The 27,158-nt window shown below is 44.5% G+C and overlaps 1 protein-coding gene across 1 annotated transcript in view; it reads left to right on the top strand.

The window, feature by feature from the left end:
- Positions 1-27,158, top strand: part of DCDC2C (doublecortin domain containing 2C) — a gene marked incomplete at both ends in the record, with an annotated part of 118,232 nt that overhangs the window by 55,190 nt on the left and 35,884 nt on the right. Inside the window, one exon of the mRNA XM_081068860.1 lies at positions 23,898-24,108. Coding sequence (XP_080924986.1) covers positions 23,898-24,108 — 211 coding nt within the window. The remainder of the gene's footprint in view (positions 1-23,897; positions 24,109-27,158) is intronic.

The raw sequence follows: 27,158 nt of genomic DNA, 5'->3' as shown, positions 1-27,158 counted from the left end.
TAATGTGTTGTTTGTCAGGATTCTCCACTGTAAACTTACTGTCCATCCCTTTTTGTATTCTGTTTGCTGAAATCAAGTCCTTAAGGCTAGTGTCTAAAAAGAGGGAGGGTGGGAATTCACCATCACCTCCAGGAGGTGCGAGTGTAATTATTATAGATCTGTTCTCTGGAATTCTCCTGTAAGGAATATTTGGTTACTTTTTTTTAAATCTCCAGTTTATTTATTTCTTCGACCATTTATTCATATCACTGTGGACTCTTGTACATTTATTTTCTACTTTGGTTTATAATCCAACATTGCATTATTAATTTCGTTTTTGTGGTTCTAATTACTCCCCTTGTGATCACTGGGATTCTGTCAGTCTGGTGCTTGGGTCCCTTAGGCACATCTGGTTAGTGTAGGACCTCTGTGCTTCTGTTACACCTTGGGGTTTGTGCTCTGTGCTCGCCTTGCATTTTCTCTGCCCTCCTCACAGAATCAGCCATCCGTCCAGGGAGACTTGGCTTTGTGTGTTCACCTGCCTCCCTGAAACTTTCGACTGAAATGTTCTTACCCCTCTGCCCCAGGGAAGCAGCACATGGACCCTGAACCTCCTTGAGGAGGTCTGTCTGTCCTTATGCTCCAGGCTAGTTGGGTGCTCTTACGATCTCAACTCTCTGGTGAATTCAAGAAGGTGATAATTTCGTAGATTATCTGGCTTTGTCTTGTTGTTAGGATAGGAGTAGTCCTCTATCCAGCTTTTCACATTCCAAGGGGAAGCGAGGTCATTTCTGACATGGGAAATGTTTGGGAGGATGACAGTGGTGGAAAACTTGGGGTGACCCCTGTGGGCGTGAGTGGGAACGGGGTCCCTGGGTCCCACCTTCTACTTGGCTTCTGAACTGCCCTCAGTTAAGAAAGAGTCCAACAGACTGGGGCTGAAGCGAGACCAGGGGAGCTTGTCTGGCCCCTGTGATCTGTGGGCTTTGTTGATTTTGGTCTGTGTTCTTAGGCCAGGCCAGAGGGAGGCTGGCTTTTGCTGCAGCAAGGAGAGGTAGGCCGCTTCCCTACCTCTGCATGGTGGTCATGTTTTGGCAAGTCATTGTCACATGCATTGCCACCTCGAGTGGACTAACCTTTGTTGCAAACCTCAGCTCTCAGGGTGCAGTTGTAGCTGAATTCCAATCTTGAGGACTCTGGTTTCAGAGAAAAAAGTACCAGCTGCTAATACTAATGGTTTCTATTTCAGGAAGACAGTTCACGAATGTCTTTTAAGAAAAGGTTTCCCTTAAGACACAACACAAAGAAAAAAGGTATGTCATGTGCATGTTGAAGAAATAGAAACGTCTGTATGTCTGAATTTGTAACAATTCAGCCGTGGGTGAGGGTACGTGTAAGAGCCTATCATAAATAACTGGTCAGCGTTGTCTCTTGAAATATAGTTAAAATGTACAGAGAACACATGATAGAGAAAAGGTCGTACTTCTTGCCCACCATCTACTTGCTGCCTTCCCATAATGATAACACCACCAAATTATTAATTCCTTTCCTAAATATTTTCAGGACTGTTTCCTTATAATCCTAATTCTTTGGATTTGTAGTTTCAAAAGCAGTTTGTGAAGGGTTTTCATGTATTTCTAGTATAACATATTAGCCACGAAAAATAGGACAATGACACGTTACAGTATTAAATGACACAAGGCATGACAAATGATCACAATCCTATGACTGCATTAACTATTTGTCTTTTTATTACATAAATTGGATATTTTACACATGAGGAAACTGAGGCATGGAGAGGGTAGGTACTCATCCCAAGGTCACATGGCTGTTTGCTACGTTTCTGAACTTGTAATGTTGTAGCCAGAACCCACAGGCGGGGCGCGTCTTCCGGGGTTTGAAGGTCTCGTACCCATGAGTAGGCCCGGAAACCCCTGCAGGTCATTCTGTCTCCTTGAGTGTGGCTCCGATCTTTATCAATAACTTCTATTCTCTTTGGATGTAATTTAGTTCTGAAAACAAAGCATCTGGATCCATTTTTTCCCTTTAAAGTGTGGTTACTGCAATCCTATAAAATAAACTGGTAGTAAGGATTATATAATGCTGTGTTGAGCCCTCCCTCCCCTTTTTGCTTCTTTCCTCCTCTTCTCCCCCTTCTTCCCTCCCTTGCCCTCTCTCCCGCCCCCTCTCGCCCTCCCTCCTTCATATGTGAGGACTTGAGCATCATCCCCCTTGAAGAAAGGTGGAGGAGTCTTTGTCACAGGAGAGACTGAAGGGAGCTCTGCTGGCTGCCGAGGAGGGAGATGTGCCCAGACTCCTCGGTCCTAAGGGCAGGCTGTCTCCTATCATATCTCACTAGCTGACTGCTCTTAGCATTTATACAAGGTTAAGTGAGATTAAACTACCCCCAGGGGGAGCCTGGGAGGGAAAAGAAATCATGAAAGAGCAGCTTGAAGGTAGAGGTGGAAATGGAGAGTGGGGGTCTTTTTGGCACGAGAAGGCAGAGCCACCTTGGAGCCACAGGATGATGGCGTGTGGAGACCAGCAGGCCGGGGTCAGAGGAGTGGCGGTGTTTTCAGGCCCCAAGATGGCAGTGAGCGCTCTGTGCGAGGGGATGTTTTATGCTGTCTTTCATCCAGGGCCTGGGAGAAAAATGAATTGAGGAACACAGGCTTATAATGGGCTTAGCCCCACCCTGCACTATTCTGTTTCGGGTTTTAATTTTAAAACTTCATGATAATTAGCGATGCCCCCACAATAAAAATCTTTCAACAACAATTTCCTTTGACTGTTGGGGAATATATAGCTTTTGATCGTCTACTCTTGTTGGTAACTTCAGAGAAAATTCATCATTCAGGGTGGTAAATGCCAACGAGAGTATCAGAGAAGCTTTTTCTGTTCTCGTGCAAAGAGCTTTATGAAGTGGAGCTCCCGGCTATTAAAACGCCAAGGTGGCGCTTGCCCCACCCTGGAGCAGAGGTCCACATAGGCCCCACATCGCCACTTCGTGACCAGAAAGGACCCCGTGGGCGTCACAAGCAAGTCTGACGGAATTTAGGATGTGGGTCTAACCCACTGCTTCTCTTTTCTCTTGTAATTTGATTTTGAATGCTCATCAGGGAACAGCTCACCCCAGAGGGAACGATCAGTGGGCAGAATCGAACTCATCTCCCCCGTTCAGCCCCTGCTTGCCCTTTCCCTGTAGTTAAAATCTGGAGTACTTAAAAAAGTCCCATGACATTCTCCAGGCTTTTATTGAGCCTTAAGTATATAACATATGTAGAACCATCTGCCGTGACAATTATTTAAAAGTATGCTCAGGCTCCGCAGTGGCTGCCGAGACCTTTCCCTTTGATTTTTAGTTTCATTATAACAACCTTGCCAGGTGACGAGCCTCACTTTACAGAGGAGAACACAGAACGATTGCCTGTCTTGTCTTTGGTGACAAAGGTGACAGAAGAAGCAGAGCAGAAAGCCAAGCGCATCCGCTGCCTTCCCTCTGTAGCTGGTGCAGGGACGGGCCTGCCGGTGGCTGTAACCATGTCAGCACTGAGTGCCTGAGCAGGAGGCTGTGACTGATGTCATGTCCCCTCCAGTTTGTTTCCAAGTGGTCAGGGTCCCTGTGGACTCGACCCAATAACTCTGTGGTTCAATTACAGCCTTCAAGGTCTCTGGGGAATTTTTCATTCAGGCGCCTCGCAGCGCTATTGGAGCCCATGGGGCAGTCCGAGGCCACCGGAACGTGGCCCAGCATCAAGATTGATTTGGGAGAAGGGAATAAGCCCATTTCACACCTCACGTAGAAAATGTCCCTTTCCTGCTGAGTGCTCAGGGCTGTTAGTGGCCATTCATCCTATCAACTTCTTTAGAATCAGATTCTTAAAAAACCCTGGAATTTTTACCAGTTGCAATGCTTGTTCCCAAAACACTGCCTTCTTATGTTTTGTGAGAGTGCGTAAGTTTCATTTTCCTGGGAGAAAGAAGCCAGCTTAAGGCCCTGAAATTCAATTCAAGGCAGTAAGAAGTTGTTGCTGTTTTTCTCCCTGGGAATCATCTTTGGCTGTGTTTTGTTGCAGTGTTTTTGTTCGTTTTTGAGAGTTGGGAAGTGGAGGGATATTCAAGGAGAAGGAACAGAGTATCAGGAAAAAGACCAACCTTTTTCTGTCGTGATTTTCCACCTGCCGTACAGGGGCAACGTGACAGGCTCAAGCACACGCTGCCCGGCCGGGCGCCTGGCCTGGAAATCCTGGGCGGCGTGGGTGCCAGTTGTCTCCCCACCTGCCAGACCCTATGTGAGCGAGGCGTGAGAGCCATGAGGCAGAACACATCAGCCAGATTCTCATTCCGTTCGAAGGCTTCCTTCCTTACATGTCTTTCTTTCCTGTGATTTCAGTCTATCTGGCAACTTGGGAATTGTTAAAAATAAATTTTTAATATATTTTTTTTACATCATAAATCAGCGTGGCTCTGTGATGACGTGTTATGGATTGTCATTCAAAGAGCTGCTAACAGTTGGGGCCAACATGGGCCCAGTAGGCCAGACACGTCCTGAGCAAGATGGAGAGTGCACATCCAGTGACTGCCTTGCTGTTCCGATCAACACGCTGTGGTCCCAAAGCATCTTAGGGTCCTGCGCTGCGTCTCCTAAATGCCGTCCATCTTGACAGCCCCTGGCTTGCAGTGACAGCCTGCTCCAACACATTTAATCATTGTGGGGTTTTTTTCTTTAAAGTTTATTGAGGAGACAATTGTTAGTAAAGTTACATAGATTTCAGGTGTACAATTCTGTATGATATCATCTATAAATCCCATTGTGTGTTCACCACCCAGAGTCAGTTCTCCTTCCATCACCATATATTTGATCCCCCTTACCCTCATCTCCCTCCCCCCACCCCCCTTACCCTCTGGTAACCACTAAACTATTGTCTGTGTCTATGCGTTTTTGTTTCTCATTTCTCTGTCTTTTCTTTTGTTGTTTTTGGTTTATATACCACATATCAGTGATCGTACGGTTCTCTGCTTTTTCTGTCTGACTTATTTCACTTAGCATTATACTCTCAAGATCCATCCATGTTGTCACAAATGCTCCTATATCATCTTTCCTTAACGCCGAATAGTATTCCATTGTGTATATGTACCACGACTTCTTTATCCATTCATCTACCGAAGGACATTTTGGTTGTTTCCATGTCTTGGCCACCGTAAATACAGCTGCAATAAACACTGGAGCACACGTGTCTTTATGGATAAATGTTTTCATATTTTTTGGGTAGCTACCCAGGAGAGGGATTGCTGGGTCATATGGTAATTCTATTCGTAATTTTTTGAGGAACCTCCACACTGCCTTCCATATCGGCTACACCAGTCTGCATTCCCACCAACAGTGTATGAGGGTTCCTTTTTCTCCACAGCCTCTCCAACACTTGTTACTATTTGTTTTGTTGATGATAGCCATTCTGACTGGGGTGAGGTGATATCTCATTGTGGTTTTTATTTGCATTTCTCTGATGATTAGTGATGTTGAACATTTTTTCCTATGTTTATTTGCTATTTGTATGTCCTCTTTGGAGAAATGTCTCTTCAGGTCCTCTGTCCATTTTTCAATTGGATTGGTTTTTTTTGTTGTTGTTGAACTGCATGAGTCCTTGTATATTTTGGATATTAGCCTCTTATCAGAGGCACTGTTTGCAAAAATCTTCTCCCATTCAGTTGGTTCCCTCTTTATTTTGTCGATGATTTCTTTTGCTGTGAAGAAGCTTTTAAGTTTGATATAGTCCCATTCGTTTATTTTAGCTTTTACTTTCCTTGCCTTTGGAGTCAAATTCATAAAATGCTCTTTGAACCCAAGGTCCATAAGTTTAGTACCCATGTTTTCTTCTATGCAGTTGACTGTTTCAGGCCTTATGCTTAGGTCTTTGATCCATTTTGAATTAATTTTGGTACATGGTGACAGATAGCAGTCCAGTTTCGTTCTTTTGCACGTGGCTATTCAATTCTCCCAGCACCATTTATTGAAGAGGCTGTCTTTTCTTCATCGCACGTTTTTTGCTTCTTTGTCAAAAACTATCTGTCCATATTTATGTGGGTTTATTTCTGGGTTCTTCATTCTATTCCATTGGTCTACGTCTCTGTTTTTTTGCCAATACCATGCTGGTTTGATTATTGTAGCCCTGTAGTACAAGCTAAAGTCAGGGAGTGTGATACCTCCAGTATTGTTGTTTTTTCTTAAGATTGCTTTGGCTATTCGGGGTCTTTTGTGGTTCCAAACAAATCTGATGATTCTTTGTTCTATTTCTTTAAAAAATGCCATTGGAATTTTGATGGGGAATGCATTAAATCTGTATGTTGCTTTGGGTAATATGGCCATTTTAACTATGTTGATTCTTCCGATCCATGAGCATGGAATGTCTTTCCATTTCTTTGTGTCTTCTTCAATTTCTTTAAAAATTGTCTTATAGTTTCCAGCATATAGGTCTTTCTCATCCTTGGTTAAGTTTATTCCTAGGTAGATTATTCTTTTTCTTGAAATGGCAACATAAATTGTTGTTTTTTATTTCTTTTTCTGAGATTTCATTGTTAGTATATAGGAATGTAATGGACTTTTGTACATTGATTTTGTAGCCAGCAACTTTACTGTATTCATTTATGTTTCTAACAGCTTTTTGGTGGAGTCTTTAGGGTTTTCTATATATAGCATCATGTCATCTGCAAAGAGTGACAGTGTAACTTCTTCATTCCCAATTTGGTGCCTTTTATTTCTTTTTCTTGCCCGATCGCTCTGGCGAGATCTTCCAACATTATGTTGAAAAGCAGAGGTGATAGGCGACAGCCTTGTCGTGTTCCTGAACGTAGAACGAAGGGTTTCAGTTTTTCACCATTAATTATGAGATTAGCTGAGGGTTTGTCATATATGGCCTTTATTATGTTAAGGTATTTTCCTTCTATTCCTATTTTATTAAATGTTTTAATCATAAATGGATGTTGTATCTTGTCAAATGCTTTTTCAGCATCAATTGATAGAATCATATGATTTTTGTCCTTTATTTTGTTTATGTGATGTATCACATTGATGGATTTGTGTGTGCTGAACTATCCTTGTGCCCCTGGGATGAACCCCACTTGGTCGTGATGAATAATCTTTTTAATGCATTGTTGCTTTCAATTTGCTAGAATTTTGTTTAGGATTTTTGCATCTGTATTCATCAGAGATATTGGTCTATAGTTTTCTTTTTTTGTGTTGTCTTTACTAGGTTTTGGTATCAGGGTAATGTTGGCCTCATAAAATGAGTTAGGGAGTATTGTTTCTTCAATTTTTTTGGAAGAGTTTGAGTAGGACAGGGATTAGATCCTCTTTGAAGGTTTGGTAGAATTCACTAGTGAAGCCATCTGGTCCAGGACTTTTGCTTTTGGGAAGGTTTCGGATGACTGATTCAATTTCATTACTGGTGATCAGTCTATTTAGATTTTCCAGTTCTTCGTAATTCAGCCTAGGAAGGCTATATGTTTCTAAGAACTTGTCCATTTCTTCTAGGTTATTGAATTTGGTGGCATATACTCCTTCATAGTATTCTTGGATGATCCTTTGTATTTCTGTGGCATTCGTGATAACTTCTGCTCTTTCATTTCTGATTTTGTTTATTAGTGTCTTTTCTCTTTTTATTTTAATGAGTCTAGCCAAGAGTTTCTCACTTTTATTAATCTTTTCAAAGAAGCAGCTCTTGTCACATTATATTTTTCTATTGTCTTTTTGTTCTCTATTTCATTTAGTTCTGCTGTGATTTTTATTATTTCCTTTCTTTTGCTGACCTTCTGTTTCACTTGTTCTTCTTTTTCTAGTTCTTTAAGGTGTAATGTGAAGTTATTTATCTAGGATTTTTCCTGTTTCTTGAGATAGGCCTGAAATGATATAAATTTCTCTCTTAAAACTGCTTTTGCTGCATCCCCAAAATTTTGGTAGGATGTATTTTTACTCTCATTTGTTTCTATGTGTCTTTTGATCTCTTCTCTAATTTCTTATTTGACCCTGTCATTCTTTAAAAGTATGTTGTTTAATCTCCATGTATTTATGGTTTTTCCTGCTTTCTTTTTGCAGTTGATATCCAATATCAAAGCCTTTTGATCAGAGAATATGCTTGGTATGATTTCAATCTTCTTAAATTTGCTGAGGCTGATTTTATGTCCCAATATATGGTGTGTCCTTGAGAATGTTCCACGTACACTAGAAAAAAATGTATAGTCTGATGTTCTAGGACGAAGTGCTCTATAAATGTCAATTATGTCCATTTCATCTAATGTGTCAAGTTTGGGAAGTTCCCATCGACTATTTGTTTGAATATATTCACTGTTCCCTTCTCTCTTTCTTCTCCTTCTGGTATGCCCATTATTCTTATATTGCTCTTTCTGATGGAGTCAGAAAGTTCTTGTAGAGTTCTTTCATTTCTTTTAAGTCTCAAGTCAAGTTCTTTCCATCCGTGTCATTTCCAGATTTCTGTCTTCGATGTCACTGATTCATTCCTCCATCTGGTCAACTCTACTACTTAAGCTGGCTATTTCATTCTTCATTTCTTTTATTGAGTTCTTAATCTCCAGAAATTCTATTTGGTTCTTTTTTAAAATTTCAATCTCTTTGGTAAAATGTTTATTTTGTTCTTTGATTGTATTTCTGAGTTCATTATACTGCCTGTCTGTGTTTTCTTGCATCTCATTGAGTTTTTTCAGAACTGCAATCTTGAATTCTCTGTCATTTAAGTCACATATTTCCATGTCTTTAAGTTCATTTTCTGGAGACTTTTCATTTTCTTTCTGAGCTGTCTTGTTACCTTGGTTATTCTTGGCAATTAATGATTTATTATTTCTTTCCTAGACATTATGGGAGTGGGTTCTGCAACAGGTTGATAGAAAGAGGTCTTTCTTTTGATTTCCAGTAGATGTTGGTAGAATGTTTTATTTTTCTCTCTGACTACAGCCTTTTATTCTCTCTCACACTGTATTCTTATGTTTTCTCTTCACTATTCCAGCTTCTCACACAATGGGGGGATTCCCTGGAAGGCAGGCTTCTCCTCTGTACAGTTTGCCTGGGTCATAGGGTGTCATCTCCTTGGGGAGATATGGAGAGCTTCTGAAGTTCCAAATCTCTTCCTGCACCAGATTCAGAGCCTGTGTGTTTCAGCAGCTCTGTTTACTCCCGCAGCGATTCACCCAGATAGGTGGGGACAGGGGCAAGGTGAGAGGTGGCCCAGAGCAATGGTGGCGACCACCATCACAGCCAGTCCTGCCTCCACGGCTCCCTCCCTGTAGGGACGAACTCCCAGAGAACAGTTTCCAGGCTCTCGGCCTCATGTGGAAAGGTGCTGGGTTGGTTATCAGCTGTAATCAGATGGCCATCAGCTGTAACTAGTTGGTCATCAACTGTAACTGATTAGCCATTAGCCACTAATATAACTGCTATGGCTACACTGGCAAGGTGATTGGCAGAGAAGTGGATGGTGGATTGTGGATCTTGTAGATCCTGCTTCCTATATCCCTAACCCAGCTGCCAGCAAGAATATAGTGGTATGAACCCCCTATCCATGGCTCCGTTGGTGTTCCTTTTTGGCCTCACAATATTCTGTGTCCACCCACAAGAGCAGGACCAGAGCCCCTGCATTACACTCCCCTTTGCCAGAACAAGTTGGGCTGTGAGTCCGGGTCTGTGGACCACAGTTCTCAGAAGTGGACCACATTTCTCAGAACTGCAAATATTCTGTTTTGATCTGACACTGCTACTGTTACGCGTCTAGCACTGGGTGGGTGGGGGCGGGGCGAGCTCTGGGAGGGTAGGGAGGGGGCGGCTAGACTCAGTGCCTAAGGTTTCCATTCTCTGCAGCAGTGAGGGCTTAAACCACCATTTTCAGCCTTCTTCCCTCAGTCTTTTCTCCGAGGTCTCTGCTGTGAGCGTTGGGTTCAGCCGTGTTATATGCTGCCCCCTCAGCCCTGTGGGCCGTAAGCGGAGCCCTAGCAGTCCGAGTTCTTCCCTCTCCCGCAGCTGCGGTAGTTCCGAGATGCAGTGAGCTCGGAGCACTGAGCTAGGTCTGCGTCCTGTGCCCGTACAGCTCCCTCTCCATACTTTTCTCTTCCCTCCTCCCCCGCTCGTGCGATTCGCCCACCTTTAGGTGAATTCAGTAGAGGGCCTCTTCGTCTTGCCTGTCTGCTGTGCCGGGAGTCCTTTGTGGAGTTATAGTTGTTCAATTTGTTGTAAATTCCAGGGGAGATTTCAAGAGGCTCACCTCACACCGCCATTTTTATGACGTCTCCATTGTTTATTTTTTAATTCTCCGGCTAAAGCTGGGAAACATACTTGCCTGAGCCAGGCTTCTGGTCATTTTCCTGCTGTTTCTGTGATTGTCATCAGAGTGACCCTAAGCAGAAGGTGATTCTGTGGCCTCCGGGGCTCTTGGCTGTCACCTTCTGTCTTCCCCCACCCCTCAGGTAACCTTGCCTCCACTTTCTCTCTCCAGTGGATTAAGCTTCTCTTCTCAATGCTGCTACCAGTTCTTTACACACCATAGTGTGAAATTAAGGCGGTGTGGTAAGTGGAAGTGGCCAGTATCTGAGCTTGATGGTAGGCTTGTAAGGGCAGCCTGGTCTGTAGGTTCGGATGTCAGCCATGCAGAAAATCATTCCCTGGACATGTTCCTCACTTGACCCAAGAATAAGGACAACAGAGAGAACAGCAGTGATTGCCACTGGCTTGGTGGTGCGGACCGATCTTGTGTGTGAATGGCTGCATACCTGCGCGTGTCTGACTGCAGTCTCACAGACATTTCGTAGGTCATGACTTAGCCAGTTGGTATTTCTCCCGATCCTGTACATTGTGAGTGGTTATTTGACAGGTTTGTTTTTTGGCAAATCTGGCTGGTGGTATTCTGTGATCTTTTACTGGGGGATAAAAGGATGCTTGGACTGTCACATGGCACAAGGAGAGCCAGCCCTGCATCCACATCCCAGAGACTGACATGGTGGTGGCTCTGGACCGATTCAGGCCCAGGGCCCCATGTTAGAGGAGGCACTGGAACCACACACTCCCATTCGGTTCCAAGTCGGGTGGACTTTGTGAAATCAGTGTGTGGTTCACCTCTTCCCATCATCTTTTCTAGACTGATGAGTGGGTGTAGAGAGCTGCCCCCCCCTCCCCGTGCTGAGGATAGACGGAGAGTCCAGAGTGATGTTGGGGACAGCAGCCCTGGGGACAAGAACTCAGTGGTCACTTGAGCGGGGTGGTAGGATTGGCTTTAGTTCTCCTGGGGCTATTTGAGTTCTGAAGCCAGAATCTTTGCCTTCAGACAGAACAGCGTCCAAATAATTCCAGACAAAAGTGTTCACTGTACCTTTTCCTCCTTAGATCCTTTTCTTTCTACCAAACAGGAATAGTTTCTGAGAGTGTGAAATCTCTTTTCCTGTGTAGTACTTGATCTCTATGATCCCTTCTCAAGTCTCCCAGGGTAAATAATCTTAGCCCAGATTAAATGACCTTTTTAGTCTTATAAAAATAGTTTTGGGGCAGCGGAATGGCTCAGTTGGTTAGAGCGCAAGTTCTTAACACCAAGGTTGCCAGCTTTATTCCACATGGGAGGGTGGGCTGCGCCCTCAGCAACAAGATTGAAAATGGCGACTGGACTTGGAGCTGAGCTGCGCCCAACACAGCTAGACTGAAGGACAGTGACTTAATTTGGAGCTGATGGGCCCTGGAAAAAAAACAAAACACACTGTTACCCAATAAAATTTTTAAAAGTTTTTTTAACAATTATAAAATAAGTTGAACTTTATGGCAGCTTCCTTCATTAGTGACCAAAGACAGGCCATTTCCTTTGCTTCCTGGTAGCCATAAAAATGGTGTTGGTTTTCTCTTTTTTGTAGACAGCCCTCTTTCAAAATGGTTCTGGAGAAGTTGCCATTGGAGAAAATAAAATTGTATGGCAGTGTTAGCATGTAATTATTTAAAAATTGTTTTTAGACTATTTGAGAATTGAAAAGGAGAAGCAAAATATTAATCAGAGGAACTGAGCATTGAAATGAAGCTTAATGGTTTAAATCAACCACACGTGCAGAGGGAGGTGTGGAGGGTGGGTTCTGGGGTCGCCCTTGATATCTCTGGGGTCTGCAGTAAGTCTCTTAACCTCTCTGAGGAGTATTTCCCTCGTCTGCGGCACTGATAGCACTTGGCGCTGCTGGGATGGTAAGTGAGGAAAGTCATCAAAGGTGTATTGAAAACTTCAAAACCATCTGCATTCTCACTCTGCTCCTTGGGACTTCAGGAGGTCTCCATGTCTGCTTTTATGTGTTGTGAAAGGGATCTGTGTCGCCCGGTTCTTCTGTTTGTGGAGAACCTTCATCGGTATCCTGCTTCAGTGTCCAGCCATCTGGGATCCCCTCACTAGTCTTCTTGTTGACATTTTCTTGTTGCGATGAGTCAAATCTTCAGGTGGAAACATTTGCCACCGGTGAATGGTCCAAGGAAACATTCCTACCTGCTTTCACCACATGCTTTTGTTGAATTTCTTGGCAAATTTCACAGGTATAAAACCTACTGCGTAGTAAGTTGTCATTCCTTTCAAATGAGACTGATACGATTTGTATGTCTTTGCTGATTTCTAGGCCACAGAGCAGTCAGATGCCTAATACAAAATACAAGTTACCAAATATAAAAATTAAATACTATCTAACTTTGGGTTCCTAACTTTTCACCAACTAATTATACCATAAGCCAAACCATTGGATTTATTTTCAGATGTGAGCCTTCTTCATTCCTAACCAGCAGCTGCCGTAAATTCTGGCAGTCACAAAAATTAGGGAAAATGAAAGCGAGGTTTCAAAGCAGGTGTTGAACACAGGATTTCCAACATGCTGAAATCACACAGTGTTTTCAGATGGACAAGTAATGGGATTCTCTGTGGACAAAAGCAGTGGTTTTACTGATGTCATCAAGCTGCTGCAGTCCTGGTGGCCTGTTGTCAGGACTTTTGTCGTCAAAACCAGCCTTTTCTTGAGACTGTTAGTTCTTGTTCACTTTTTTCTCTGCTCCAATTTTGAGATCCCCCCAGCTGCTGCTGCTGGCAGTTTAATCTCTCCAATCAGCTCTTCTAACGGCTTCTCGAATTCCTTTCTCCAGCTGCTCTGGCACATCTTTTCATCTCATTTGCCAAAATATCAGGTCTTCAGAATAGCTTCAGCCAAGTTATTTGGCTTCGGAGTTCAATTTAGCTGAAGTGCTTATTAGCAGAACTATTTCTGTGTTAATGATGCCGATGGAAACGATGACACACAGATAGATACACTTGGACCGTATGTCTGTACCAGGATGTCCTCTCGTGCCACGTTGGAGCATTGGCAGCGACTCCTGCAGCCCAAGCGGAGTTGCCAGATAGGTGCTCACGGGGGCAGGTCTGCAGAGGGTTCACTGCCTTGACATGGTGTGCTTTGTGTATTAGCATGTTTGGTCTTGCACGTGTTGATGTAAGTTATACGTTTCTAGTTGTAGCATTCTTCGTTGGAGGCTGAGTATTCTATTTTTATTGCTATTTGCTATAGAGGGTTTTGCAAAGCTGCTGCTGAGTAAGCTGAGCTGGTTTACATTTTCTGGTTGTTCGTGGAGTAGACCCGACACCTGCATTTTATGGCTTACTGGTCTAACTGGGGGGACTCTGTTACCTACTAAATCTTGTCTGGAGCAAAGGAAATGCCTCCATATGCCTATGACTTCCCGCTATGAAACTGCATGAGGAAGGAGTTAAAAAAAACAAAAACAAAAAGCAAACACAACACCGTGACTAAAATATGCCTTTTCATTAGAGCAATGAAAAATAAGAAGATCAAAGTTCTGCCAGTTGCCTTGCAATCTAAGAAATTACAATTTGCATAACATTGGTATGACTTTCTGTATAACAAACACGGTTATACTTTTACTGAAATTGGCTTTCAGCCACAGCAACTCTTTCAGCCGCAGATCTCACATAAAAACTCATGGTATGTAAACCATCCGGTCAGTTTATTAACATCTGGATTTTCCTCCCCCACTCTGTTTTTTTCCAGCGTCTCTCAAGAATGTCCGCAAGAATAAAAAAATGGTTCCGTTTCCTGGTAAGAGAGGAAATTATTGATGATCATTTATGGTGCACGCTCTGGGCTCGCTTTGTCCATTTGTGAGGCACACCCCCAAGATGTCCACAGTTGGGTCACTTAGTTCATTATCCCCACCCCACTCGTCCCGCCCTCGCTTCCATTTACAGGTAGACTCTCACGTGTTTATTTGGCTTTGAACAAGCTGCTTACCCTTTTGTAACTGCACAGTAACCCCTCTAGGCTATATTCTGTTGGCACACTTTTTAGGTGAGTTGACAAATGAAGGTGTTGTCTCGACATATGGTGGCACTGTCTCAGCCAGGAGTTCAGTGCAGGCAGACTTCCATTGGTCAGTTACGCAATCATTTTAATGTTACTGCATTTACCCTTATCATTTTTCGTAAAAAAAAAAAAAAAAAAAAAAAGAAAGAAAAAGAAAAGGGGAAGGAAGTAGAGAAGAGAAAAAAATATCAAACTCCTGACCCTTGTGATAAGAAGTACAAGTTTCAGACAGGAGACTTCAGACGAATCAGAGCACCGAAATGACACATTTCTAGTTCCATTTAGAGGCCAATTAGACTTTGGGTTCAATTTTGAAAGAAAACAGAGCAGAGACGTGTGCAGTGCTGGAAATACCGCACTGGTGATCGGCCTGAAAGACAAGGGGAACTCAGGGAGTTTTGAAGTACATTTCATTCTATACTAATACAGCACACATGCTAATTTATTTTATATTAGTGTTTAATGTAATTTTATTATGTTTTTATGCTAATATATTAATCATATAAAGATACTTTCATATTTTGTTTCTACTTTAATTTTGGACATCCTAATTTTTTATATTTTTAGGAGTGTTTTAGGTGTTGAGTCCCACAGTAGACTGCTGGTTCAGTCGTTATTCTTTCATGTATCAGACATTTTCTGAGTACTTTTCATGTGTTGGGCTGAGCTGGGTGCTTGAGAAACACAGACGAAAAAGACACAATCACTGTGGGCAAGTTGCTCAAGGTCTTGGTTCTAGGGGGTAGAGGGACTTGAGACAGAATCGCCCGCCTGCAGCGGGGAGTGGGACGGAGGGGTCGCTGAGCTGGTGGGGAGTGTGGTGAGCAGCCTGGAAGTGCTCCTGGCTTTGGGAAGGGCAGTTCCAACCCCCCAGAGCTCTCAGGGCCTGTGCCTTTCACGTGGCGTGTAATCAGGAACTACCTTGGGGCAGGTTTACTTTCTCTTCTACCATCCCCTCTGTTTCCTATTTACACTCGGATGTGACACTGAGCGCCATATCATGTATACATCTGATTTTACAGTTCACGATGTGCTTCATTCACATATCACCATAATCCTACATTTTAAAAGAGCCACACTTTAACCTCTATTTTTCAAGAAATAACCAAAAGCCAGAAAAGGAAGGCGACTGGCCCAGGACGACTGTGAAAGTTGGTGGAGGAGCCGAGACTCACGTGCCAGTTAATCATTCTTCCAACACGGGACCCAGCAGTGTGGAGCTGCCAATTCTGGCTCTGCAGTGCATGCTCGGACGGGACATCTGAGCCAGACCCCGTCCTGCTAGTCTTGGGACACTCATTTACATGGGGTTGGGGTGCAGAGGTGTAGACAGCGAGAGGTTTATGTTGGACACCTGTAGATTTTCTGCAGAGAGGGTGGCTGAGTGTCTGGGCCTAGGAGAGAGGCTGCAGGATTGCCAGGGCAGGACTGTTCAAACATTCGTGAAGGACCAGCAGGAACTTGCCCAGTCTGAGGTGTCGGGAAGGGGGTGCTGGGCAAAGTGTCAGCATGTGCACATGCGCGGAGCACTGACCACGGCGGGAGGGTGCTGCAACTGGTTTGCTGCTTGGAACAAAAAAATGAATGTCCGGGGAATTGTGTGAGAGGAAGCAGGATACTGATAAGGTTTGGATCTTAAGGTTCTTTGTGCCAATGAGGGTCATAGCAGAAATCCCAGACCCCGAGTCTCAGCGACTTGACACAATAAATGTGTATTTCTCAATCGTGCGAAGCATACCAGGGGATGGAGGCTTTCCTGGGGGGTCTCTCCTCCAAGCGGTGACTCGGGGACCCTTGGCCTTGTGATGCTGCCATCTTCCTCACACACCTTTGAGTTTGCTGCAGGAAGAGAGGAGAGACAGGTTACATCAGACATTTACCCCTCAGCCCAGACCAGCAGGCACATCCCGGCTCACAGCCCTTTGGTCAGAACTAGATGTTGGGACCGGCTGAGATGCAGGTGGCCTGGGCACTGTCTCCGGGGTGCACAGTTTGGTGACTTGTATGTCATTTTAAGGGCTTTGGTCTTTATCCTGTAGATAACTGTTAAAGCAGAGAGACATGATCAAATTTATGGTTAAAATAACCAGTCTGACAGCAGGGGAGGGCGAGATGAGAAGCGCTGTGCATGCAGCGTCCTGTCTGGTAGATGGTGGCCGCCTGGCCAAGGCAGTGGGGCTGCATGGGGAGGGACAGGTTTCTAGGGAGAGAGCAGATGGACCACACTTGGCCGCAAAATGGATATGAGGAGTGAGGAGGTACTGGAGTTGGGTTTCTGGATTGGGGTCCGGTGTTGCTTCTGAAAATAAGAGGAAAGCAGGTTATTTTGGGGGGATGACAGTGAGCAAACATGGCAAGCCTTTCCCATGGCTTTTCAGTGTTTCAACAAATAGTGCTTTGGATCTGTTTAATTCATATTTGGTAACACACCTTTTATTCTTGCTTCTCTAAGCTTCTCTGATACTATCCCCTCCTATCTAGTTTATGTTTGTTTGAGATTGTATTTCCAAATGCCAGTAAAAGTGATAATGTACATAAAAATGCATTGTAAATGTAATCCCCTATGTGAAAATTGTTTTTATTAATACTGGCACTGTCATTGTGAAATCGATGGTATAGTAGCAATGCTTGCCATTTTATGATTTATTTCACTTGGTTTAGAGGGCTACTATGTTTATTGGTGATTTTGTTTTATTTTGTTTACTGAAAACAAGGAAAAGAACCATATGGCTTTCTAGAGGAAAAAAATACACTCGCACTACTAGAAACCCCAAGAAAAACAGAGGAGCCCAGAGAGCCACCAATGGGACTCCAGTCACAAGCGTCATCACCAAGACGACAAGAAGAAAAACCTGAGGAAGAAGAATTGCTCGAACAGTCATCCTTGGTACAGCCATCCCAGGAGTGGATACCTGACAAACAGGAATCCCCTGACCAGCCATCCTTGGGGCAGCCATCGCAAACACAGGTGATTCAGGAGGAACAAATTGAGCAACAAATACCATGAAAATGAAATATCAGCTACATTGTGAAGAACAGCAGTCAGAAGCTGGAAAAGATTATTTTAAGGCAAATGAAAATAAAATTAGACATTTATTCACATGATGCTGAAGAGGTATGCTAGTGGAGTATTAAAATTGTGAATATCATATTTTGGTGGCCATTTAAAAAGTGACTAAGACTAAGTACATCTGGAATTCCTTCCTGTGTTCCCTGCACGTAAAACAGGAAGCGGAGAGACGTGCTTAGTGAGACTTCGTGTATATCCCTGCTTAGCTCAGCTTTCCCCCTTTTTTAGGACAGCAACTCATGTCTGGTATTCCAGAGTGACTCACTACCCTGAAAATGACACCTAGTTATCTACAATTTATTCTTCTTATTTACAAGTGAATTAAGGCATCTTATAATAATTATACATATTATACACACACAACATATATGGTGTACGTACATATGTGTGTATATGTGCCTTCTGTGTCAGAAATAGACAGTAGAACCCCATGAAAGGGCACAGTTTTGGTGATTAAGAGTCACACACAAATTTGATTCTCTACCGATTAAGTGTGTGAACTAGGTCTGTTGCTCGGTTTTTTCATCCATAGTAATAACACCTAACTCATAGGTTAGTGGGATAATTTAAAGCAATAATGCTTATAAAGTGCTTAAGACAGTGCTGGGCACACACAAGTCTTTAAAAAGTGTTGGCTAGTATGTCTATTTCATTTTGGTTGTTGTGTTTTGTTGTGGAGAGAAGACCAGTAGATTATTCTACCAGAGCCTCTGCTAAGATTGCTTCTGTATCTGACTCTTATGGCTGAGTGAGCCTCTTGAGCCAGAACAAAAATGGAAACACGGATTGTAAGACTGGCAAGTTCTAGTTAAAGATCAAACCAGCTCTTTGCCGCCTGTTAATTCACTTCACAGTGTTGGCCTGTGGAAGGAGAAAGGAACGTTATTATTTCACCCTATTTGTGGTTTTTTGATTTACTGTTAGACATGACCATAGCATTTGTTACACTTGAAGGAGAAAAGTGTCACCCAGTGAGAGCCATCTCCTTCTCATCTGTAGCATTTTTAGTTAATTAGTACGTTTCTGGTAGAGAGCCCATCAGTTTTGACCTAGCTTCAGTCTTAGTGCGGATTTTGGTGTTTGGAAAGGAACTTTAGAACGTTCCCTTTCCTCTTTGCCTGACACTTCTCTTCCGGTGACCTGGTGCACGGTGTTGTGGGATGACGATAGACGAGGGGTGAGAACGGTGGTTCTAGTCGTGACTCTGTGGTCTTGAGTATCTGTTCGTCCTCCTTGAACATCAGTTGTCTTCTGTAAAACGAGACTGAGAATGTTTGAGTTGGGAGCAAATGCAGAGATCATACAGTTTACAGCAGACTTTGTCCCGGGAGGTCACCATAGGGGCTGGGTAGCGACGTGACCTGTAGCTGGTAGGGTAGCAAGGACAGGGCATGAACTCATGTCTCGCTTTTCTTTCTTCCTTTCTTAAAACAAATTGAGTTCCAAATGCACTATAATGCTCAGCCTGCCTTAGTATGTAATCATTGTATGAATCAAATGAAATTTAACCCTCTGAGTTCCATAGTCCTGTGCTGGTGTCAGATAGAGTCACTGTATTTTAACGGATACAGAAATGCTGCTTCATTTAAATCATTGCATCTAGGTGAAGGCCATGCTCGGCCTAAGCTGAGGGTGGTCTGGGTGAAGGCGACTGGCACACAATCCCTCAGAGCAACACTCAGTATTACAGTGGAACACAATGCAGCTCCTATGGTGCTGTAGCGTTTAGCACACTTAAGGATGGGGGCCTGGGTTGGAGGGAAGAAGACGGAGGAAGGGGCAGATGGGACTGGAAGGGGCCTCTTTAGATCAACTGAAATGAGGTGACTATTAACACTGAGCAAGAGCCAATTTAAAATAAGCTTTCAAGGGTGCTCTCTGCCTCAGTACGTGCAGGCAGCACACCCCTGTCAGGGTGTGTTGGGTCAGCTTCCGTTTAATCCTGTAGGTGCTAGGCTCCCAGCAAGCCACTGCTGCAGCCCTGAGAAACGCCCAGCACCCAGACGCACACAAAGACCAGCTCTGGGACTACAGGGGACAATGTGCCCGCTCATGGCTTTGAGAAGTTTTCTTTTAATCTGCTTTTCTATGTCTTTCAGATGGCCTGGACTGGAAACGAATAGATTGAAAATAATCACCATCATCCCTACTTGAAGTCAACTTTTCTTCACTCAGCGTGGCTTCTATCTCACTTATGGACATTTCAACAGCAACAAAATCATGTCTGGGGTGAAACAAGCCCCCAAACAGCGCTGTCTTCTCCAAAGCTAAACATGAGGGTTTTCCCAAGGATTCCATGTTATTCGGACCCCTTTCTTGGTGATATTTCTTTAGTAAACATTTAAAACAATGAAATGTGGGTCTTTATAATTAACGCTTACAAAGATTTTCCAGAAAACCAGAGGATTTTGGAATAACTGGTCTACATTTCCCGCTCATTTTTTTTCTTGGAATGTGTATTGGAAGGTATTGGGTTTTTTTTTTTTCATACAACTTGGAAGTTTTCACGAAGAGGTTTCTAGAACCTCTGCTATATGAAGTTCAAAGTATGAAACTATTTTACCTTCTGAATGATTAATTTGAAGTGAAAAGAAAAAAACACCAGGTTAGCTGAGAAAAGGATTTTACTAATTTATTTACTTATTTTTTATGAAGACAAACGTCTTTATGAAGACAAACCGTGTGGTTAAGATTTAAGTTTTCTTCAGCAAATATTTTAATTTCAGCAAAGTAATGTAGAAGTGTTCACTCACTATCACATTGCTGCGTCCTGCTTTTCCACTAGACAAGACGCAGGCTGGAGTGACACTTACTTAGTGTGACACTTACTCACAGGCAGAACCCCTTGTTAAATGACCTAGTTGTGAGGAGGGGTGGGGCCACGGCTCGCTCAGTCTCATTCTCGACAAGTAGAGAGGTGTCCTTGGGCGTGTGTCCTCTGACGTTTCAGGGAGATTCGTTTTCCTCCATAGAGTAGGAATGTACCTGTCTTCCCAGTTATATTTCATCTGACCACTTTCTGACAAAATTATTATTCTCCTTTATCTTTCCTCAGTGAGCTAATGATGGGTGGGAAATGCTGCATTGGTAATTATTTTTAGCTATTTAAACCACAGTTACTTTTGCACTAACCTAGTAGTTAACCATGGTAAAGACTGACTTTGTCTTCTCTCTACCACATACTGAAACCGACCCTTTCTGTCCTCAGCCATTTCTGTTGTAATCTTGTGTGTTTATTTTATTCTGAAGGATATGAGAGGCCCCCTAAAATGACACAAAGTCTGAGAGTCGGGACAGCCTCTGTGCCTGGGGCAACCCTTATGAGTCCCTAGAACCAGGCTACCCACCTGACGAAGGGTGTTTGTACGAGTGAACATGAGGGGCAAAGAGAAAACCATCAGATCAGCTCTGGGCCAAGAATTTCCTTTTGTTTGGATGCTGGAGCGGTGCAGCTAGCTGTGAGAGGTCTGTCCTTAGAAGGTTTTCAGATGTCCTCAGAAATCCTGTGAAATAAGTGTGAGCAGAGATACAATTCTGTGCAAAGTCTCGTACTCATTTGAGTAAAACTTGTGTGCTTCACACAGTAAAGAGGTGATCTGTCTGTTAGTAACAGGTTCCATGAATCACAGCCAAAGCTGGTGGAAGGTGGGCCTATGAGCTCCGGTAAGCAAACCCAGGACCTGACCACTCGCCTCGTGGTCCGTAGGCTGGGGCGGGTCGAGAGTTTCCCTAATATTGGTTTCGTGGCCATTGAAAAATTAAAAAATCTAGTATGATATCACTAACAGCTTTACTTGAAAGAATTCAACCTTGCATGGGTCCTCTTAAAAATCTGACTGTGGTGTTCTAGTGGTGACACATGTTTTATTTGGTACTGGGCTTGTGTATTGATGGAGTAGGTGAAATTCCATGGGTGCTGGAGCTGCATGACCTCTAATCTGACAACTGTTCTGTCACTTACCTCATACTGTTTAGGCCGCTCCTTCTCCCAACCTCTAACTGGTTAAGCAGGTACAAGACGAAGCCATGCCACACAGAAGAGAAACAGAGAAGCGTGTGAGTAATGTCGCTGGAGGCCACTATGGGCGTGAAGTGTACCCTTTTCATCCAGATGTTGGCTCTGTTTTCAAGACTATCGAGAAAGAATTCCTAACTGTGCTAGGTTAGGGTACCGCACACGGAGAAGCCACCATCGCTGGCTGGCTCTTAGCTATTGGCAGAACCCTCTGAGATCGCTGGTCTTTGACAGCTTTTCTTTTCTCTGTTTTGGCTGAAAGATGTCAGAGCTGTTTACATTGACAATAGCAAAGGCTTGTCATGCCACCTGAGAACCCCTTCGTTTATGTGGTTGCTTTTTAGCTACAAGGATGCAGAAATCTTTCTGGGATTTTATACTAATGGTGGGCGATGCTGTAGTGTAAAGACTCGAAGAAAATGGATGTGTGTCTTACATTAAAAATCCCTCCTGGGTTGCTAACATTTCATCAAGATCTGATGATATTTAAAATATTTTTGCATCATTTGCTTACTCTATTGATATGCCAAGAAGATGTATGATTAGCTCTGATTTTTAGCAGTTGTTTTTATTTGTTGTTTTTTTGTGTGAAGTATCTAGCCTTTAGGACAAGGTTATAATGACTCAGGTGTTTGATTATTTCTTTGCATTGCTTATTTCCACCTGTTATTTCAAATGGATGAAAATCAATTGTGGGAAAATGCTCAGAAAGTGTAAAAGAAATGTTAAGTGATCTACCAGAAGTACACAACCCATTGTGGGAAATATTTAAGAAGTAAAAAATGTTCTCACTATAAAACAGTCTAAAAAATGTTAGTATAATGACTCTGACTTGAACACAATTTTAAAAAACGTGTTCTTTGTTATTAATTTTTCAATTCATTTCACTGTGTCTGCATCATAAAAATCGCTTCTTAAATTAAAAATGATAAAACCACGCTGTGGACACTAGGACTTTGGGTTGAATGGCGTTAGCTCAGGACACAAGCCCCTTCCAGAACCTGGAAGTGAAAGTGGCACAATTTAGCTGTAATTTTGCTGACGCCGAATCATGGTAAAGAGTATTGTCCTAACTTAAAATTTATGGGTAATACCTAAGTTTATTATAATGCCACGTTTAGTTTCTTTTTTTATCAGCTTGATTGCTATGTATGAGCTGCATCCATTTTAATTCTGCAATTTGAAGAATTTTGAAATGTGTAGACCTGTGAATCTGTCATCAGTTCAAAGTACAGAACATTCCCCCCACCCAAGGTGGCCTGTGCCCTTGGGGGTCCATTTCTTCCTCCACGCCTGGCCCCTGGCACCCACTCATCAGCTTTCTGTCACTGACTTGTGTTTTTATAAATGGAACTGTACATCACATACTCTTTATGCTTTGTTTCAGTTGCTAAGGTTTATAATTGCTAATAAAATGTGTACATTTTCCAAAAGATTGTTACTTGGTTATAAAACCTGCAAAATAAACTCTTTTCATTGTGGGAAAGCACATTAGCTCTGCCTGGAGGTCCTTCCCCCACCAATGTATTCATTTCCTGTGGCTGCCACCACAAAGTACTACAAACTGGGTGGCTTTACACAATGGAAACGTGTTCTCTCAGTTCTAGAGCCCAGAAGTCCAAGATCAGGGTGTCAGTGGGGCTGTGTCTCCTCCGAGTCTGGGTCGTATCCTTCCTGCCTTCTCCAGTCTCTGACAGTGGCCGTCAATCCTTGGCAGCCCTTGGTGGCATTGCTCCGATCTCTGTCTCCACCATGTCATGGTGTCATTCCTGTGTGACTCTGTCTTCACTTGGCATCTCCTCTGATAAGGACACCAGTCATTGGATTCGGGTCCTCCTTTCTCCAGTGTGACCTCATTGTGACTGATCACATCTGCAAAGACCGTGTTTGCAGATAAGCTCATAGGCATTGGTACAGGAGGCAAGGACCCAAACACACACTTTTGGGGACATGATTCAGCCCACAGCACCCAGTTCTGTCATCGGTCCTAGGGTGACAACTATCTTTGGGAACCCTGTTTTAAATGATACACGTGGAAAGTCTGAAAATTGAAAGCAAAGGTTTCCAGGACAAAAGGCTGTGTTCTGGCTACTGTGGGAAGATTCTAGTTTCAGGAAGACCGAGGCCAAGGGTATGGCTGCATTGGCCAAACCACGTCCTGCTGGCTGGCCTGCCATCTCACAGTGGACGCTGCTCACCGAGCCGAGACCCCACAGGGTGGACAGGTTGGGCCCAGCAGGGGCATCAGAACAGTGCTATCTAGAGAGAGATGGGAGTGACATGAGCACTTGCAAATGTTCTAGTAGTCACATTAAAAGAAGTGGAACGAAATAGGTACAATTCATTTTAGTAATATATTTTATTAAATCTCATCTACCAAAATATTGTTTCCAGATGTAATTGATCTAAAACTGTGAGTGAGGTAGTTGACCTTTTTTTGTTCTCGGACTTCAGATCCAGTGTGTATTTTACACCTACAGCTCATCTCAGCCAGAGTCCCTGTCACAGGTGCTCGGCGGGGACATGTGGCCAGCAGCAGCCTGCCGGGCAGCCCAGTGCCAGGATGGCCTTTGGAGAGGCAGGGCGCGTGCCATCTTGGACGCAGTGGCAGGATACCCCAGCGACATGGAGCTGAAGTTGAAGCCAGCCTCTAGAGAGTTACAGAGTGAGTGGTCCCCCAGAGCGTCTCCATCTTTGCCGCGTGCCTGTCAGAAAGGGGCCATGATGGGGGGGGAAGGGACATTGCAAAAGGAAAACAGGCTGCAGCATGGAGGTTGGTCACCCCAAGGTGCACGTTTAGGAGATGAAAACTCAGGCTGAGGCTCATATTTGACCACACACTGGCTGCCGTCTTCCCGCGGGGGTGAGGGCAGGCCACATGGCCCCAGCATCGCTCCCTGTGCTAGCGCTGTGTAACGTCATGAGTTTGTACCATCTTTGGCCCAAATGGCGCACATGACCACATGCTACCCGGCGGGAAGTCTTCCAGGCTTGTAACAGCTGGGAGTTTGGGATCTCTGCATTTCCATCGCTTCAGGGTTTGGTTGGAGGAATGATTAATGATAAAAGCAGCAAACAAACGGTCTGAAATCCACATACCTCAGCCAAGTCTCAGAAGGCTAAGTCCCATTTGTGGTAAATAATGAAATAATGACATCACTCTTCCCTGTGGTCCAATATGGTGTGAAAGGAAAATAAATTGCTTACCACTCATGAGTCCCAGCTCTATGTCACATGGTTTTACTTCTGCTCAATGTGCTTTTCTCAGTTGCTTCCACTGATGGGCTGCACTCCCCTCAGTGTGATCCCAGCGTTCAGTGTAGAAAACACTTCGCAGCTCTCTGGCTGCAGATACACTGAATGCACCCAAGGGCTGCAAAAGCGTGAACACAGTCGGAACTTTGTCACCCCGATTCCCAGATTCCGGTGACAAGCGTGTGTGGGCCCCTTGGACGACCTAGGGACTGTACCCTATGCCCTCACAGTGTGAGTCTATGAAAAGTAGAGGTGAAGATGGCAGCCCAAGTGGGGGATGCAGTCCGAGGAACTACTTCACCATCTACTTTGGTCTGGTTTGAATAACTGACCAGATGCAGGCGTTGTTTATTGTCAGAAGGCTCCCATTTCCTGCTGGTCACTGAGTGCAAGGCTCATTCATCCACCCACTCGTTCACACAGCCACATCGCCAAGTGCCCGCAGGTGCCAGGTTTGGGCCAGGCGCTGGGGAATCGGACCCGCGTCAGAAAGCATCCTTGTCTTGAGGGACTGTTTATTCTGTAGGTTGGAACGCACACCAGCAAATACATATTTTTGGACCTGATCACCTAAGAGCAAAAGCAATGAGTAAAAAGAGAAAAAAGTGCAGAGTAACAGTGAAGTCTGCATGGCCTTTGTATGTCAGTGTGCATTTCTAGACACATGTAACGTGATGTTTTTGTAGCTATTTTGTGTGATGTTGTCACCCCCACTTTCCAGATGTGGGAAATGCGGCTCAGCCACATCAAAGCTCCACCAGCGAGACCCAAGGTCACCGTCAATCCTGCCGCTCCTTCGGGGGAGCTTCCCCTCCTGGTCCCTTGACAGATGACTGCAGACTCACCTCATGGAGAAAGCCGAGCGAGGGGGCTCTCTACCCAGTCTCGCCCTGGTACCCGCAGACGGACCTAGACACACCTCTCCTTTCCTCCTTCCACCTAGTTCCAGAAGTGCAGGTACAATGGAGACACTACAGGTCTACTGTAATTTATTTTAAATCTGAATGGCCAGGTGTGGCTGGTGGCTACCATGCAGGAGAGCAGGGAGTGCTGTCCACTCCTCTGTGTTAGAGGCTGGCGCTCATCCATCTCCTTTCTCACTGCCATCTCTGGAGCAGCTGATGGGTCAGGGTCCCCTGTCCGCCATGACAGATGTGTGGAGGCTGCAGTTCTCAGCCCCAACCCCAGTCCCCAGGGAAATGTTTATCCTAAGCCAGGATCGGGTCACACCTGCCTCTCCAGCCATGTTATTTTATGGATCTTTCACTGTATATTCTGCTTCTGTCCTGACATCATCTTGGGACAGGGCAGTGTCATTTGTGTGCTGTCTTTAGAACTCAATGCAGCTCTTGGCAGGAAAAGTACCTTTAGGAATGAATTCAGTTAAGACTATGTCAACTGGATTCAAAGTCCTCTGCTGGGGGGAAGGGACTCAACAAAGAGAAAGACCTGGAGCCTGTTCTCAGAGGACCTGCCGTCTCGAGTCATCGGACTAACAGGTACTATGACAGTTAGGGAACTCAGGGACTCAGAGTGTCGCCAGCACACAGGAGGGGCCCGGCATACGAAGGACTCCGGGACTCTGGGAAATGGCAGTGTGGGGTGGCCGTTTGCCCATCCACGTGTCCAGAGACGCAGAGTCCTCCAGGCAGCAGAAACACGATCTGCAAAGGGAATGGGGGTGTTTGGGGACAGGGCCAATTAATGTGCCTTCCCAGATACGCATGGGGCTATGAGCGATGACACTGTCGGAGCCAAGCCATGGAGGACGTTCAGGCTGGGTGGAGTTTGAGCCTTGTCTTAACGTGGTAGGAAGCCATGTGTGTAGTCGGCAGGGAGTGACAGCTTTGTGCTCGTGAAGGTCATTTTGACTGCAAAGCAGAATATGGATTGGAGCGTGGGTGAAATCAGAGGTGAGGTCGCAGTCTAGGTCAGATACGGCCTGTGGGCCGGGGTGCAGCTCTGGCGACAGGGGACATGGCTGGACTCAAGAGGTGCTTCGCAGGTGATGGCGGGGGTGGGGGGTGCCCACGGAGGTCCTGCCACAGCCTGTGGCTTGGGCGACGTGTGGAGTAGGCGCCATTCACCAACCTGCAGAGCTGAGCAGGAGCTGGCTCGGCTGACAGGGAGGGGGGAGTGTATTTTCGGATGTGCTTCGTGAGAAGTGCCTTGGGGAGGGGATAGGTGGGTACAGAGGTGCTGTGTTGTTTTTTGGGACTGCTGTAATAAAGTGCCACAGCTCAGGTGGCTTAGATACCCAATAGATACCGTCTCCCAATCCTGGAGGCTGGACGTCGGAGAGCAAGGTGTCTGCAGGACTGGTTCCTTCTGAGGCCCGGAGCACCTTCCCTTGTAGCTTCTGCTGGTTTGCTGAAAATCTTTGGCATTCCTTGGCTTGTTCATGAAGCTTGCCTTCATGTTCATGTGGCGTCCTCTCTGTGTTTGTCTCTCGTGTCCAAA

The sequence above is a fragment of the Rhinolophus hipposideros genome (assembly GCF_964194185.1).
Source record: "Rhinolophus hipposideros genome assembly, chromosome: 12".
In the NCBI taxonomy this organism is placed as follows: Eukaryota; Metazoa; Chordata; class Mammalia; order Chiroptera; family Rhinolophidae; genus Rhinolophus; species Rhinolophus hipposideros.
Note: the sequence above shows the minus strand (reverse complement) of the source record. Positions and strands in the feature narration are given on the sequence as shown.